At 31.1% G+C, this 15002-nt stretch overlaps 7 protein-coding genes across 7 annotated transcripts; 6 read left to right on the top strand and 1 right to left on the bottom strand.

The window, feature by feature from the left end:
- Window positions 1-6: 6 nt before the first annotated feature.
- Window positions 7-1788, top strand: ELE39_001763 (uncharacterized protein; the record flags this gene model as incomplete). Its single annotated transcript, XM_067345486.1, has 1 exon — window positions 7-1788. The coding sequence occupies one exon, from the start codon at window positions 7-9 to the stop codon at window positions 1786-1788; it is 1782 nt and encodes a 593-aa protein (XP_067199374.1).
- A 336-nt stretch (window positions 1789-2124) lies between these two features.
- ELE39_001764 (uncharacterized protein) lies at window positions 2125-4065 on the top strand (the record flags this gene model as incomplete). The annotated part of the gene is made up of 1 exon (XM_067345487.1): window positions 2125-4065. The coding sequence occupies one exon, from the start codon at window positions 2125-2127 to the stop codon at window positions 4063-4065; it is 1941 nt and encodes a 646-aa protein (XP_067199375.1).
- A 394-nt stretch (window positions 4066-4459) lies between these two features.
- On the top strand, window positions 4460-5020 carry ELE39_001765 (uncharacterized protein; the record flags this gene model as incomplete). The annotated part of the gene is made up of 1 exon (XM_067345488.1): window positions 4460-5020. The coding sequence occupies one exon, from the start codon at window positions 4460-4462 to the stop codon at window positions 5018-5020; it is 561 nt and encodes a 186-aa protein (XP_067199376.1).
- A 605-nt stretch (window positions 5021-5625) lies between these two features.
- ELE39_001766 (uncharacterized protein) lies at window positions 5626-6771 on the top strand (the record flags this gene model as incomplete). The annotated part of the gene is made up of 1 exon (XM_067345489.1): window positions 5626-6771. One exon carries the CDS (start codon window positions 5626-5628, stop codon window positions 6769-6771), a length of 1146 nt encoding a protein of 381 aa, XP_067199377.1.
- A 247-nt stretch (window positions 6772-7018) lies between these two features.
- ELE39_001767 (UDP N-acetylglucosamine transporter-like nucleotide sugar transporter) lies at window positions 7019-8314 on the top strand (the record flags this gene model as incomplete). Its single annotated transcript, XM_067345490.1, has 1 exon — window positions 7019-8314. The coding sequence occupies one exon, from the start codon at window positions 7019-7021 to the stop codon at window positions 8312-8314; it is 1296 nt and encodes a 431-aa protein (XP_067199378.1).
- Window positions 8315-8860: 546 nt separating this feature from the next.
- Window positions 8861-10111, top strand: ELE39_001768 (UDP N-acetylglucosamine transporter-like nucleotide sugar transporter; the record flags this gene model as incomplete). The annotated part of the gene is made up of 1 exon (XM_067345491.1): window positions 8861-10111. One exon carries the CDS (start codon window positions 8861-8863, stop codon window positions 10109-10111), a length of 1251 nt encoding a protein of 416 aa, XP_067199379.1.
- Window positions 10112-10355: 244 nt separating this feature from the next.
- ELE39_001770 (E1-E2 ATPase family) lies at window positions 10356-14660 on the bottom strand (the record flags this gene model as incomplete). Its single annotated transcript, XM_067345493.1, has 1 exon — window positions 10356-14660. One exon carries the CDS (start codon window positions 14658-14660, stop codon window positions 10356-10358), a length of 4305 nt encoding a protein of 1434 aa, XP_067199381.1.
- Between the last annotated feature and the right edge of the window lie 342 nt (window positions 14661-15002).

Consider the following 15002-nt stretch of genomic DNA (forward strand, 5'->3'; position numbering starts at 1 on the left):
TATGAAATGAAACATTTTTTTTCGATCAACAAAATATTTCCAAATATATCTATTGAATTAAAGTTCAGTTTAAATCATATCTTCGATTTGATACAAGATAATCATACTCGTTTCAGAATACTAAATGCAATTTATATTTTAAGTATTGACCTTAAAAATGATATTATATTTGATTCTGGAACAGTAATAAGCAGTTTTATTAAATTGATAGAAAATTTGTTAGAATTGGAGAAACATGAAGATAATGATGAGCTTGATTTAAATATTAGTATAGTTGAAATATTTTTAGATACATTTTTCCTTTTTAAGTTTCCAAAAAATTGCAAGTTAATTGAATTAATCAACTCGAAAACAGGCAAACTAAGATTATATAATTTCTGGATATTAGGGCAATTGACTAATGAACTTTATAGAAATTCTAGAGAGAGTAATTATAAATTCCACGAATTATTTTTTATTGAAAACAAAAGTGTTGAAAATAATTTAATTGAACAAAAAAATATGAGTATTGAATGGGATGTTTTAAATGAAAAGTTTGATCATCTTGAAGATTTTGAGGGCATTGAACAAATATTCGAGTATAAAAATTCTATAAAAATAGGTATTCCCTCCTATTTAGATTTTGAATATGACTTAAACAATAGCAAAAGAATCAATTTTTTTTATTTAGACGAAGATGAAGTGGATGCGGTATATAGAATTGCAACTTTTTCAATTAGCTTAAAAAATCAAATCTTGGAAAATTTATTTATATCATTGAGGCATTTTCAAAACAAATATCAATATAACCCTTTGTCAATTTTGATATGCAGAATAATTATTTACAGATACACAGAATTTGAAAATAACATAATAAATACACTAAACCAGTTGATTGAAAACTCGAGATCTGAAATACTTGTAACTTCTTTATTTGAATGTTCATTATTAATTAAAGATGATGAGTTATGTAATATTTTTGATTTTTATAATCAACTAGAAAATTCATGTGATTTTTTAGACGTGGTGATAATGATCAACAGCCTTATTAGATTTCATATGGAAAATTGTTCGTCTTTAAGTAAATTTTCGCCTTGGATAAAGACAAAAAGAAGTGATCAAATTCTGAAGTTAGATAAAAAACTGATAAATACGAGTTTTTCAGATACATTTGAAATGGTAAATTGCTATCTGAACCGTTTCAAGAGTGAATTCAAATCGATTTCAGAAAAGCTGGAGATTTTGATTTCGATTGTTAGAGAAAACAATGATGAACATTTTTATGGCTATTCAGAGTTAGCTATCAATGAAATAAAAACCTTGCTTTTCTCAACTCCAATTTTTTATAGAAATAACCTGTTGGAAATTCTTTCTAAGTTATTTTCAATAAATCTAGATGAGCATTTAAATTCATCATTTATGGATTACGTAAGTAAAAAACCAGATAAAGAAACCAGCTATTGTTCTAATAATAAGCAATCAATTAGTTCTTCCTTATATAATTCCAACATTTCTCAGAAAAATTATTTTTCTAAATCATTACTTTACAATCTTTGGTTTAGTTCAATAAAAATAATGAAAGAAATTCAAAATTACAATTTTCAGAAAGAGTTGTTATTTGTATTACAAACTATATCAAAAAAGCAACAATTAATTTTTTGGTGGTATCTCACTTCCAATAATACGCACTTCACTTCCGAATTTGTTTCCAAATTATTTGTAGAAAGAAGAAGGATAGGAACATTACAATGTTACTTAACCTGCATGGAGATTGAGTTTAAAAACGCGTTTATTAATAATAATCTTTAAGTTTGATCTGAAGTATGCACGATCCGTTGTTAAAAAAAATATGGAATTAAAAGTTTTCGTTGGTTTGCGAATTATTTATTCAAATAATGATAAATCTCTAAGCTTGTTTATATTTGCAAAAAAGGAATTAAGAAAATTGTTCATCTTTTTCGACCCTAAGCTATAAAATCTAATTTATTAATAAGTAATTTCAGCATATTCTGAATCAGTACCATTTTCTACATTATTTTATATTATTCTTAATCATATTTCGTAATAATCAACATTTACAGGTTTCCAGCTAGTATCCCTCTGCATGCATGGCGCCATAGTAGTTGATGATTTATTATTATAATTATGAATACTGTTTACAAATCAAAATTCTTATTTTTTGGGGTTTTTACAGTCCTTTGTTCGGGGTTTCCATTCTCATCATTGCTCGCTGCTCCTGGAGTTTGTTCTAGGAGTTTTGAAGGACTGAATAAACAGTCAAATGGAGACTTAAATTTAATATTAGTATGCGCAGTATTCTTAATTGGACTTTATCTACTTTTTTCTGGAATTGGATTGATTAATTTGTCCGGTTGTTTATTGAGATTGGGAATGCCATCAGACTATCCAAATGCTGTGATGAGAGCATTTATGTACTCGCAGTTTAGGACTGATTTAAGTTGTTCAAAGTCTGAGATTAGAGAGGCAAATATGCATTTCAATATAAATCCAAATTATAATAGCAAAAATGTGAGTAGGAATGTTGATTCAAGGCATAATATTTATGGACATTATAATACACACATTTTAACGGCAGACGGCGAGTATAAAAAAAGGCTCAAAGTGGCAATGCGAACCATCAAAGCAAGATTAATATTAGCAATCGTGAGTATAATGGTAATAGTATGCATTTCTTATTCCTCATTTGCTATTCTTGAAGGGTCTCAGATATTTTTGGAATCAAAGAACATAGTATTGAATGATAAAGGACTTGATTTATTAGGGACAGAATCAGAATTTGGAAATACACTTTTACTTCTATTAATTACAGCAGTTTCAATCGTCATTTTGAACATGCATACATATGGTGCGCTGATTCTGTGTATAGTTTCTTGGATAAATTTTTTTGGTCTATTGCTTTTCTCCACTCTTTCTCTTTATTTTATAAACTCTCCCTATAAAACAAGTTTATCTTTCATCAAATTTGAAAGCAAAAGCATTCAATTTGATTGGGATGTACATATTTGGGGATTTGTTGGTGGAATTTTGGAAATAGGAACCTTTGTAATTTCTGCTATGGCATTTCATATAATTTTACCTGGCACATTTAAACTGTTTTCGAATTATGAAGTTAAGTCTTCTAGGATTTGGGGAATTACAATGTCTTTGATTTTGTTTATTTTTTTGTGCGAGGCGTCTGTGGTTTTGAGCATAGCTCCTTCTTTACCAATTTTACCCAATGGGTTTGAGCCTAACAGTGAAGGAATTGGAATGGCGTGGGGAGTTTTGGAGTCAAAAATTAGCTCAAAAAGCTTCTTTGCACTAAAGTTCATAAAACATGTTTTCCTTTTGGGTAACTTTTTCACTTGGATCTTTTTTGTCTCAGTTGTTATGAAATGCATAGATAATATTTTTAGGAGTATTTTTAACCAAGTTGAATGCAACTTTGAATTATTCACTCCCAACAAAAACTCATTTAGTAAAAGGTATTTTCTGAGATCTGCAAAACAGCAAATTAGTGAAAACGAAGCGTGTTCTAAGGGAGATGAAGGTGAATATTTATCAAGCGATAAATTAGAAGCAAGTAGAATATTTTTTTGCACCTTTGTTAAAGATTTAGGAGAATTAACAAATAGAGATAGAATTATAGATTGGGCAAGATATATTTTGAATTCCGCTTCAGCAATTGGAATAACCTTTGTTGTGCATTACAAATTAATTTCTGGACCACAACTGGTTCCTATTTTCAGATCAATATCTGTCTCGATATTTTCTATAATAGTCCTGATTTTACCTTGTGCAATATTTTGGTTTGTATTTTTCTCTGAAATGGTTCCTCGATCAACCTCTAATTACCGGACTTTGAACTTAATATTTTTTGGCAGATTACCTTCAAGAGTCGATCGAAATTATCAAAAGCATAGAGATAGACTTGCCCTAGACAATGAAGACTACAATTTCTCATGTAATCCCCTTACTTTTGGACTTTTCTCAATCACTCTTCCAATTATACTAGGCTGTACAATTTTGGTTTACGAGATTTCAAAGATCGTCTCATTATGCCTAGGTTTAAGATTTAAAACTTAATTTTAGATATAGCGGAGTTTATATTAGAAATTTAATATAATTTTATTCGATGTAAAATTCATGGAAAATGTTAATTCATATTAATTATACTAGCTAAATCGTTCTGTAAAACAATCTGCGTATTTGATCAAAAAATGCTCTTAGTTATTACAATCAAGATAATTGCTTGTCTAGCGACTTTGCAAGAAATGAGTTGTTAATTATCTTTATAAAAAAGAGTTTGAATAATTATCTCAATCTTATGCTTTTAAAATGTAAAAAATGCATTTTAAAAGGGGTATTGAGCGCCAAAAAAACATGCACCCCTTTTAAAATTTATACCATTAAAGAAGCTTTTAAGAATTTAAAACTTTTAACTTCTAAACTGTTGATACTGAACTATTAGTTTGGAAATATGCATAGCCATACAAATAAATGTACACAGAGGGAAGTAAAGCTTTCAATCTTTCCAGAAAAATTTCAAGAAAAAAAGAAAATTTCCGAGGAAATACAAACTGAAAACAAAGATGAACTTCAAACGGATTGGAGCACAAGATGCTGCTGCACTTCAAGAGTAAAGTTTTCTGATGCAGATACACAGGAGGATGTTACTGTTGAGGATGAGGAAAATTCAGGGTCACAAATAGTCGATGAGATTGCAAACGTTATTTCGAATTATAGAAGGGATAGCGTTTTGAATATCATTTCAGAGTTTGAAAAAAAATTATTAACGATTGGGATGGTTGAGGAATTTAGCCCAGAAGATAGCGACTCTGAAAGAAGTGAAGATGTAGAATTAAATATGAGAAGGCACTCTGAGTTGGTTTCTAAGCCTTTAGTTTTAAGTGCTGTAGAGAATAGAAGAGCTACTGCCCCTGATAGTATAAAAAGAAGGATTTTTGATCAACTAAAAATACAAATAAGTGAAGATAATACTGAGGAGTTAAAAACCAACCCAATTCCAGCATCAGATTAATTAAATAAATATTAATTTTTTTAATCAACTTTTGACAAGAAAAAATCATCACATGTTAATAAAATTTCTTGCAGTGTTTTCAGCACATAATTCTGGTTTTTGAACATAGTTTTTTAGTTACAATAAATTGAAAAAACAACCAGATAATGATATGTAGCATTTATTGGGAAATATAAAGTATAAAGTATTTCTTACATGCTTTTTTTTTTCTAAAAAATTTTAAATTGTTACTCTGCAAGATGTTTTTAAGCTTTTGAAGTGTATATGAAATTCGAATGTACTTTACTATAGTGTTAAGTATTTTAGCAATTTTCTTTTTATATTGTAAGTTGTAATTTTAATATTGAAGCCACATTAATTCTGGTAATAAAACGCCATTTCGAGGCTATTAAAGTATAAATAAACGCTTTATCGCAGATATTTATTGACTATACAACATAAAAGCCAGTTTCAGGAGTTAATGTTAAACATTATCTTCTTTTTTATTGAAAAGCGAAAATTATGTTATATCCATGTAATTTTAATAGCATATTTTCAAAATACATTAATATGTGGCGCCTGTTTAACTGCAATATATGTAAAGGTCAAGAAAAAAAAAAAAATTAATGAATACTAAAAAGTTATTAATACTAACTCTTAGTTGTATAAAATTTTTAAATACTTTTTGCCTCAATGAATATCCAAAGTCAATTAATGAGTCAGTATTAGGACGTTTACCTGGGAATAATGAAGAACTGAAAGAAATATTCAACGGTAAGAAAATATACCCATTAGTAAGTCTGGAAATAAAAACTCAGCAGCTTAAACTTGAAGGTGAAATTATTCCACCTAAGATAGTTTCTCGTCGTATACTTGTTGCAAAAGGAGTGGTTGAATCGAGGTTATTGCCGAATGACGTCTTATATTTCAATACAAACATTAAAAATTATCAACTAGTAAAAGTAAAACAATTAGTTGGGGTAGTGACTTATATCAAGACTAATAGAGAAGAGGAGCTTTATTCTTCTTGTAATGGAATTATAAAGGAAGTTTTACCACAGGGGTTTTATGATTTTGAAGCTACTTTTTTCGTAATTTATTGTGATTTAAAAAAATCAGTGCTGAGTTCATATTTCGGATACTCGATCGTTCCCTTGACTGAAAGGGATATAGTTTTTGGAAATCTTGAGGATACACCACTGAAAAAGGAAATTAATGCTAGAAAAAACAGGTTTAATGGATGTTATACTCGACTAATATCAAATAAAGATAGCAAAAAATTAGATTCTGGACAAAACATGTCTCGTAAAAATAACGCGAGTTTAGAGTATCAAAATAGACAATCAGAATATCGTGCTGATAAGTTTCAATTAAACTCTATAACTGTGAATGTAAGGGACTCAATATCACCAGATAATCAGGAGAATCCTAATAACGTCGTGAAAAGAGTTGAATTTCTCCACAAGAAATGCGTACCAAAAAAAAGCAAGCTCATGGATAGTTCATTAACAGTGAAGTTGAAGGCATATAGAAAAAGCTTAGAAGCTCTAAAACAATCAGTAGCGAATATTTCGGATTTTCCTTGCGTAGGAAATATAAGAATAGAGGATGACAAACAACCGGATTTTGAAAAACGAAAGGATATAGTTTTAAAGGTGGCTACTTTATCCGTTAAATACAAAATATGGATATCGTCAGTACTTGCGATATTAATCCTAGTACTTATAGTTTTAATTATAATACCTAGGTGTTTTTTCGCACATGGCACTTAGTTCACTATCAAATTCATCCATGTAATTTTTTGTTAGTCTCGAGCGAGCTACTCATTAGTCATTTAACTGTTGAATAGATATTAACTTAGTATAGCAATGATAATGAATAATTTGAGTGGTTACATATTTGTTATTAAAGCAATATTAATGGATAGGTCAGGCGGGAAATACGTTATCAGTGCGTACTGCTTTTCAATGGAACTGTCTAGTTAAGATTATTTGATAAAAAGAAAAGGAAAAAAAGTAAATGACATCGAAAAGTAGTTCTATTGAAGAGAAAAACTCCGTATATACATCAAAAGATGATGATGTATTGCTTCAAGAGAAAAGAAGCTTATTCAACATAAGAGATAATGGAGTTACAGTCCCTAGATTGGAGCTATTTTACGGGAATCTGAATATTCCACTGAGGTATATCTCACTTTTACTCCTTGCTTTGAAAGCAGTATGCATAGTGTTATGTACAAGGCTTAGTTTCAGATTCCCTGCAAAAGATGGACATAACTATATTTCTTCAGTAGCAGTTGTTTGCTCAGAATTTATCAAGCTAGCGGTCTCACTAACCATGATTTTTATTACAACCGCAAAAAAAGATATCAGAGCTTTTCCGAAAGCACTTTATTCAGAGTTTACATCAGACGAGTTGGGTAACTTAATAGTTTTGATACCAGGAGTTTTATTCCTTCTCCAAAACAACTTATTGTACATTTCTTTAAAAAGGCTTCCTGCAGCTCTTTATCAGGTACTGTATCAGCTGAAAATCCTTACAACAACATATTTTAGTGTTTTAATTTTGAAACGTAAGCTCAGTTTAACTCGCTGGTTTGCATGCTTTCTGCTCGTTTTTGGAGTTATAATGATTCCAAAAAAGTCAAAACACTCTTCTGCCGAGCCTACTTCAGATTTATCAGAATTTATTATTGGTCTTTTTGCTGCTTTTACTTCCTCTTTCACATCTGGACTTGGTGCTGTAGTCTTAGAAAAAGTACTTAAGGATACTGATAAACGTGTTCAGACAGGACATGGTGAATTTCAAACTTCTGTTTGGGGAAGAAATGTAATTCTTGCTTTAGTTGGGATAATTGGGGGAATTCCATTAGCCTACTTTAGTTCCAGAGAACAAATAGCAAAACACGGAGTTTTTCAAGGATTCTCTCCGTTTGTATTATTAGTTGTGTGTTTAAACGCAGGAAATGGTTTCATAGTGGTTGCTGTTCTGAAATATGCAGATGGAATCTTGAAGTGTTTTTGCAATGCACTTTCAATTGTATTAATTACGCTGATATCATGGCTATTTTTGGGTGACACAGAGATGACTCCTAGATTTGCATTTGCAGCAACTGTCGTAGTTTGTGCAGTGACACTTTATTCTCTTGATAAAGTAATTACTTGGAAATTTTACAATGTTACAGAATTATTCAGTTCTAAACTTTCATCCAAGAATGACAAAGCTTTAGATCCTGTTGGGAAAAGTGAACAATTTGAAAATGTAGCAAAAGACTTAGAAGAATCACCCCTAATAAAGGGAGGTTCGAAGATTTAAAATATTGATAATTATTCTTTTTCTTATATTTCCGATATTCTTCAAAGCTTTAATAAATTACTAATATATGTATTTTAGTAAGATATGTCTATGACTACTTAATAGTAAGTTGATCAATAGTGTGATAACGCGTGAATAAATCTTGCGCAATTTGCATTAGTGTATGTAAACATTAACTCTTAGGTATTTACAAAAGAATTCCTTAGCTAAAATTAACAAATTTTAATGCAAAAGTATTATGCTCTTTATTACAGGGAGATTCTACCTAACACACTACAAGTAAATAACCGACTCTGTTCCAAATATTATCATGATTTCAACATAAATAACTAATTCGAGCGACATTTTAGGCACACTGTGACAATGTAATTTATTTATTTTGATAGCGCGTTGCCATTTGTTAGATATTCGAGTTGATTATATGGAATTTTGATTGGCGCAATAATGCGGCCTCAATGTGGGTAGTCGCGTTTGAAAGGTAACTAGATATTACGTACAGGAGCGGATAGAGTTGATAAACAAATTGGAATATCTTGAAGCTTTGAAATGAAGGCTGAAGAAGATGTGATGCCAAATGAGGCAACCCAATTGATAGAATACAAAACACTTAAAGAGAAGAGGATGTTTGAAATTTACTACTCTAATGGCCTCTATTATTTGGGAGTATTTAAAGGAAAGTATAATCTTCAAATGAGATTTCTTACTTTAATTTTAATGTCACTCCAGTGCATTTGCGTTGTATTATGCATGAAATTAAGTGTTACTTATCCAGCAAGTGATGGAAAACAATACCTAACTCCTGTCGCTGTAGTTATGGTCGAAATTTTGAAATTGCTTACTTCTCTGTTTATGATTTTTCAAATTTCAGGTGGAAATTCTATAAAGGAGTTTATTTATGCTTTAAAGTGCGAATTTTTGCATGATATAGGAGGAAACCTTCTAGTAGTTATTCCAGGGGTCTTATTCTTATTCCAAAACAACCTTACGTATGTTGCAATTGAAAATCTCCCTGCTTCGGTATACCAAGTAACAGCGCAGCTAAAGGTGCTAACTACCGCAGTATTTAGTGTTTTATTATTAAAAAGGAGACTTGGCACCATTAGATGGTTTGCTTGTTTTTTGCTTTTTGTTGGAGTATTATTAGTCCAAAAATCTAACATTAGGAATAAAGGGAATATTCAGTCTTATCAGCTAATGATTGGTTTTTTGGCATCAATTACGTGCTCTGTCACATCCGGTCTCGGAACTGTAATAATCGAGAAAGTGGTTAAAGACCCAGACGATAATAAAGCTGTTTCCTCAGTTTCTGATATAGAAAATGCTGCCAAACTAGATAATCTAATTGATAAGGAACCTAGTGATATAATTCAATACAAATCTACAGTTTGGGGTAGAAATGTCATCTTATCCCTTATTGGAATATTTGGAGGCTCTCCAATTGCTTGGATTACGTGCAAGGAAAAAATAATCAAGGATGGAGTTTTTCAGGGATTTTCTTGGCTAACTATTCTGGTTATTTTTTTGAATGCGTATGGAGGTTTCATTGTGGTTGGTGTTCTTAAGTACTCTGACAGTATTATGAAATGTTTTTTCAATGCTTTAACTATTATTATCATTACTATATTATCTTGGGCATTTATGGGAGATAGCACACCTTCAATTAAATTTTTCATTGCATCCACAATAGTAATTATGGCCATAAATGTCTATACATTTAATAAAATTCTCCCAGATTCACTTTACACAAAGTTCTCAAGACTTATTAAATTTAAGAATAGAAATTCTGAATTTCGTTAGCACTTTTCGCTTTGAAGAGTTTTTCAATTAATATTCATAAACATGACGATTTTTTAATTATATCACTAGGGATGAAATATAATAGTTTTTTATTAAGGTTTAGATATGAATGCTGCAGAACTTTTATTAATCGCCTATTTTATGAATGTTCTGTTTCTGTCGCGCTAAAATAAGCAAAGATAACAAAATCTTTGCAAAACGAATATTCACAGAATTGGTAAATTTAAGGTCCAAACTAGGATGCTTACATCTCAATATTTTCATTGAGAGAGGATTCAGTTCTAGTAGAAGTAGTTTTTGAAAGATTAGAAGCTTTATTTTGTTCACAGCCTTCAAATTTAAAAATCATAGTTTTTGATAATAAAGAAACGATGATATTTAGTATGAAGAAAAAAAAGCACCAAAAGGTTAGTTCAATTCTCCAAGATCTAGGAAAAATATTGTTATTGTATTGCCCATAAAATGGAGAAGAAAGTTTAATCCAGTTATCTGGGAGTGACCTTGAAGTTTGATCGTCACAGTTAATCCTCAAAATACAACCAAGTCGAGATGGTTCCATCCAGATACAAAACAAAATAAATAAATTCATAGTAATATTCCATAAAATTAAGATAATATTAGTTTTCATTGGAGTAAGCGAAGATGAACGTAACCAAATTGGCCATACTTGGTTGACTAATTGGAAGGAAATGTAACACCAAGATGAGGCGGCTTCTATATTATCTTGTCTGACGTGCCAGAGATAAACTGGAATAGTCAAATTGTACTTGAAGCAGCGTTCGATTCCATGCTTTGGGAGAACGAAGTGAACTAGTCTGTTAGAAATAACAACAAACCCAAGCAGAGAAATGATTAAAGATAGGAAACTTGTAGTATAAAAAATATGGCATCCGACATAGTTCTTAATGTTGTATATCTGTTCGTTGTTTGTCATTGATGGGCTTTCATTGCCAGCAAATAACATATGTTTATCGGAATTCATATCGATACCATAATTATCAAGACTTTTAGTTTTTATATCACTGCAATCTGAATCATAAGTCTCAGGTAAAGAGTTGCTCGGATTAATATTATATAAAGGATAATTTCCAGCTGTATTCAAATTCTCTATTTGATATTCTTTTGGTCTGGATAATGAAAATAATAGTAATGGAAGTAAAGTACAAAAAATATCAATAAATAGCCAGGCCATAGCAGGTATCATTGCCTGAGATTGCCATAAAAGAAAAGTCTTGCATGTAACAAAGAATATTCCAAGCAAAACTATATGTTGGTACATAGATACTAATGCAAAAACAACTCCTCGAGACTCTATTATTAATCTACAGACGGAATGTAGACCATATGGGAAAATCGTTGAAATAAATGGGGCAACGAGGCCATTATATTTAATTGTTTCTGTTAACAAAAGACCTGAATTTGCTTTCTGCAGTGCAATTACATCATTTGGACCATCACCAACCATAAGTACAGTCATTCCTAACCTTTCAAGCAGTTCAACTGCTATAGATTTCAGTTCAGGAGTAAATCTGGCAAAAATGACAGTATTACTAATAATTTTTGAAAAAATAGTTAATTCATTTAGCTCATCTGAAGTTTTCGGTTTGCAACCGGCATAAATTTCCAAATTAATGATTTTAATAAATAGTTTGAAGGCATCTGATGAAAGTGCAATTTGAAATTTGTCCTGAACAATTTTTGGAGGTACAATGCCAGATACAAAGCGGATTTTGTTTTTATTATTCAAAGGAAATTTGATTTTTCTTTTTGAATGTTCGATTTCCCAAACTAGATTTTGATCCAAATCAATATAGCAAGAAACGAACCTATTGGAAATTATACCAACTTCTTTTGCAACGACAATTGCGGAATTAATATTGTCTCCCGTAATAATGGGGCAGTGAAAATTACCATTGCTTAGCAGCTTGACAACAAAGGCTGCTTCTGATCTTATAGGAGATTTTAACTGTGCTAGCCCAAGTGGAATAAAAGATGAACTTAAATGTTGGTAAGAAGGAGTCTTATTTCTAGAATTAGCTTGGTCACTTACCACCTTATAACAATATCCAAGAATGTATGAACCCGCAACTTGGTTCTTAAGTATATCATTAGACCAATCTCTGAAGTTAGTTTCATCATTACAGTCATCAGAATTGGTTGTTAATTCCACAATCTTCTCTGCTGCACCTTTCATAAAAACCATAGAAGTGGAGTGAATACAGTATAATTCTGAAGAAAATTCTGATTCGATAGAATACTTTTTTACGGCTACACTTTGTGATCTTAGCGTTTCATCAAACGGATATCTTTTGGTTACTTCTATTGCATCACAAACTGCAGAAATATACTCAAGTGAATTTCTTGGGTAAACATGATCAAGCTGTTGAATGTCAAAGCTTGTTTCATGGTTTGAAATAAAATAAGACTCAAGTTCTATAACCCTGTCAAGAAAAGCTTTTCTGTTACATTTGGGAATAATGAAAAGCCTTTCAGAGCTGAAGGTAAATACTTTATAGCCACAAAAACCTGAATAATTATACAAACATTGCTCTAGCTTAGACCCAGAAGGATAATTGGAGTTATTCCCTGCTAGCTGGAATGATCCTGCCTTTTCAAAAATTAAATTATTACATGAAGCCATCGCTAACTGCATTAAGTGGTCTCTTGTATTATTTCTAAATGGATAAATATGGACATTACTAATAGAGAATATGGGAGCAGTTAGAGTGCCTGTCTTATCAAAGCATATTGTATCTATGAGGCGCAGTTGATTTAATTTTTTAGGGTTTGTGGTGAGGATATGTTCTCTGTTTAAATATTCTATTGAGTTGTTTAAGTATAAGGACATGGAAGAAGTAGACCAAAAAGGTATGACGTATATTACTGTTGAAACAATGAAAAATATGGAGCCAATCTCAAAAGATAAAGCATAAGAATCAGTTAGAGCAATAAAAGCTCCGTATATCAAGCATAGGATCCAAAGAGGTTCTGGACTAAAGTTCCAATTTTCACGAATATTTTTGTTTATATCACAGCAACTCACTAATGATAAAATTGATTCTGAAGTAAAGTCATCTTTTGATTTTGATGTTAACAGAGGAGATAGACCTTCAGCAAATCCATAAACAGGATGGGCGTTGGAATGGCATGAAATAAATGCACCACTAAGTGTAGCCGATCCTGTTCTTGTTACCATAGCTAATGCCACCCCAGTTGAAGAGACTTCTAAAACTTTGCTGCCAGCATAAAGATGCCTAGAGTTAGATGGCCTGCCACAAGCTGAAGAAAATTCAGAGGGAACAAGTTGGGTTTCACCAGTCTTACATTGTGGAGTCGCTTCACCAGTAAGGCATGACTCATCTACTACAACATTTCCATTAAGCAGCAATAAATCAGCAGGGATCCGCATAGCCTTATCTATGAAAATGACCGTACCAGGAAAAAGTTCTCTTGAAAAAATAAAAGAGCTGCCAGTTCTTGAGCATGAATGCGGTTTGCATGGCCCTGTAAGATATCTATAGACATCCCAGTCGTGTTGAGTAAGTAATTTTTCCGTTTCAATATAATTGCGCCTGGCCTTAATAATTGACCAAGTAATTGTATAAAATGTAATAACAGACCAGCAAAGAGGCCAAACAATAAATGAATAGAAAAGTGCGTCTAATAATGTCATAATACGAATAATATTTAAAACTGAGGTAAACTCAGAAAATATTAGTTTCCATAATGAAACTGGATGTGAGCCTAAGCTATTAGTTCCAACAAGTTCAAGAATTTTTTCTTTTTCATGATTTCCAAACGATTCAATAACTTGGTCTCTCTCTTTTAGAAAGTTAGAATTTTCTTCAGGAAAATTTTCAGCAGCTTTTCTAGACAGAATCTCTCTGGACCAAACGAATTCATCTTCATACCACCAGTATTTCTCTCTGTAGTATTCAAAGTACTTATTCGTCATTGTGCCAAAAAAGTTGATTGGTTCATTTTTTACGTTAATGCGGCAGAGCTTAGTGACTGGAAATTGTTCCAAAATATGAATATAATAATTACCCAATAATTTATACCATATATTATTGTTAGAAAACCTATAGGATCCCGGAAAGCTGACAGATACATATTTACAATCAGAAAGATCTGCAGGCATTAGGAATATTTGTTCAAAAGAGCCATATTTCACTTTCAGAGATTTTAAAAAAATGATACAGAATATAATAGTTAATAAGCTTCCAGCATAGATTTTCACAGCTTCTTGCCAATTGAGTGATGATTCAAATGTTTGCGTATACGACCTATAAAACATAACGGCTACTACAGAAATATGGAAAGTAAATGGATAAAAAATCAAAAAAACTATCTCAATTTGTCTAAGAGATTCTCCAAAAAAAGATTTCTTTAAACCAACTATTTGGAAAGACCCGATTTTACCTTTTTTAATGTACTTTGATTTGATTTTAAAAAAGATAGCCAAAATAAAGTGGCACAGTAAAATAGTTGAAATGATAAAAAATCCACATATTTGTAGATATATGAACCATTTAAACATATTGACCATTTGTTATCTTATAAAGTTACTCCCATAGTTAATATATCTTGTAAATATTTTTAAATTTATAGCAGCCTTTAAGCAGTTTAGACTGTTCTCAATTAATTGATTGTAATTGGATATTGTTTTAAATTAAAAAGGTAGCAATGATAAATGATTCCTTAAAAAATATAGCCAAAGAATTTTGTTTTCAACTAACAATAAAAGTATAACATAAAATATTAAAAGGCCAGAACTTTCATCAAATTAGCTCTTATAAGTAACGGTAATAGAAATTGAGTTATTACAAGTATTTTCCAATTAATGTAAATAATTACGAGTCCAACGATAACAACCTTGGCGGTAAGCCGC

The sequence above is a fragment of the Cryptosporidium sp. chipmunk genotype I genome, assembly GCF_004936735.1.
Source record: "Cryptosporidium sp. chipmunk genotype I strain 37763 chromosome Unknown contig_2, whole genome shotgun sequence".
In the NCBI taxonomy this organism is placed as follows: domain Eukaryota; phylum Apicomplexa; class Conoidasida; order Eucoccidiorida; family Cryptosporidiidae; genus Cryptosporidium; species Cryptosporidium sp. chipmunk genotype I.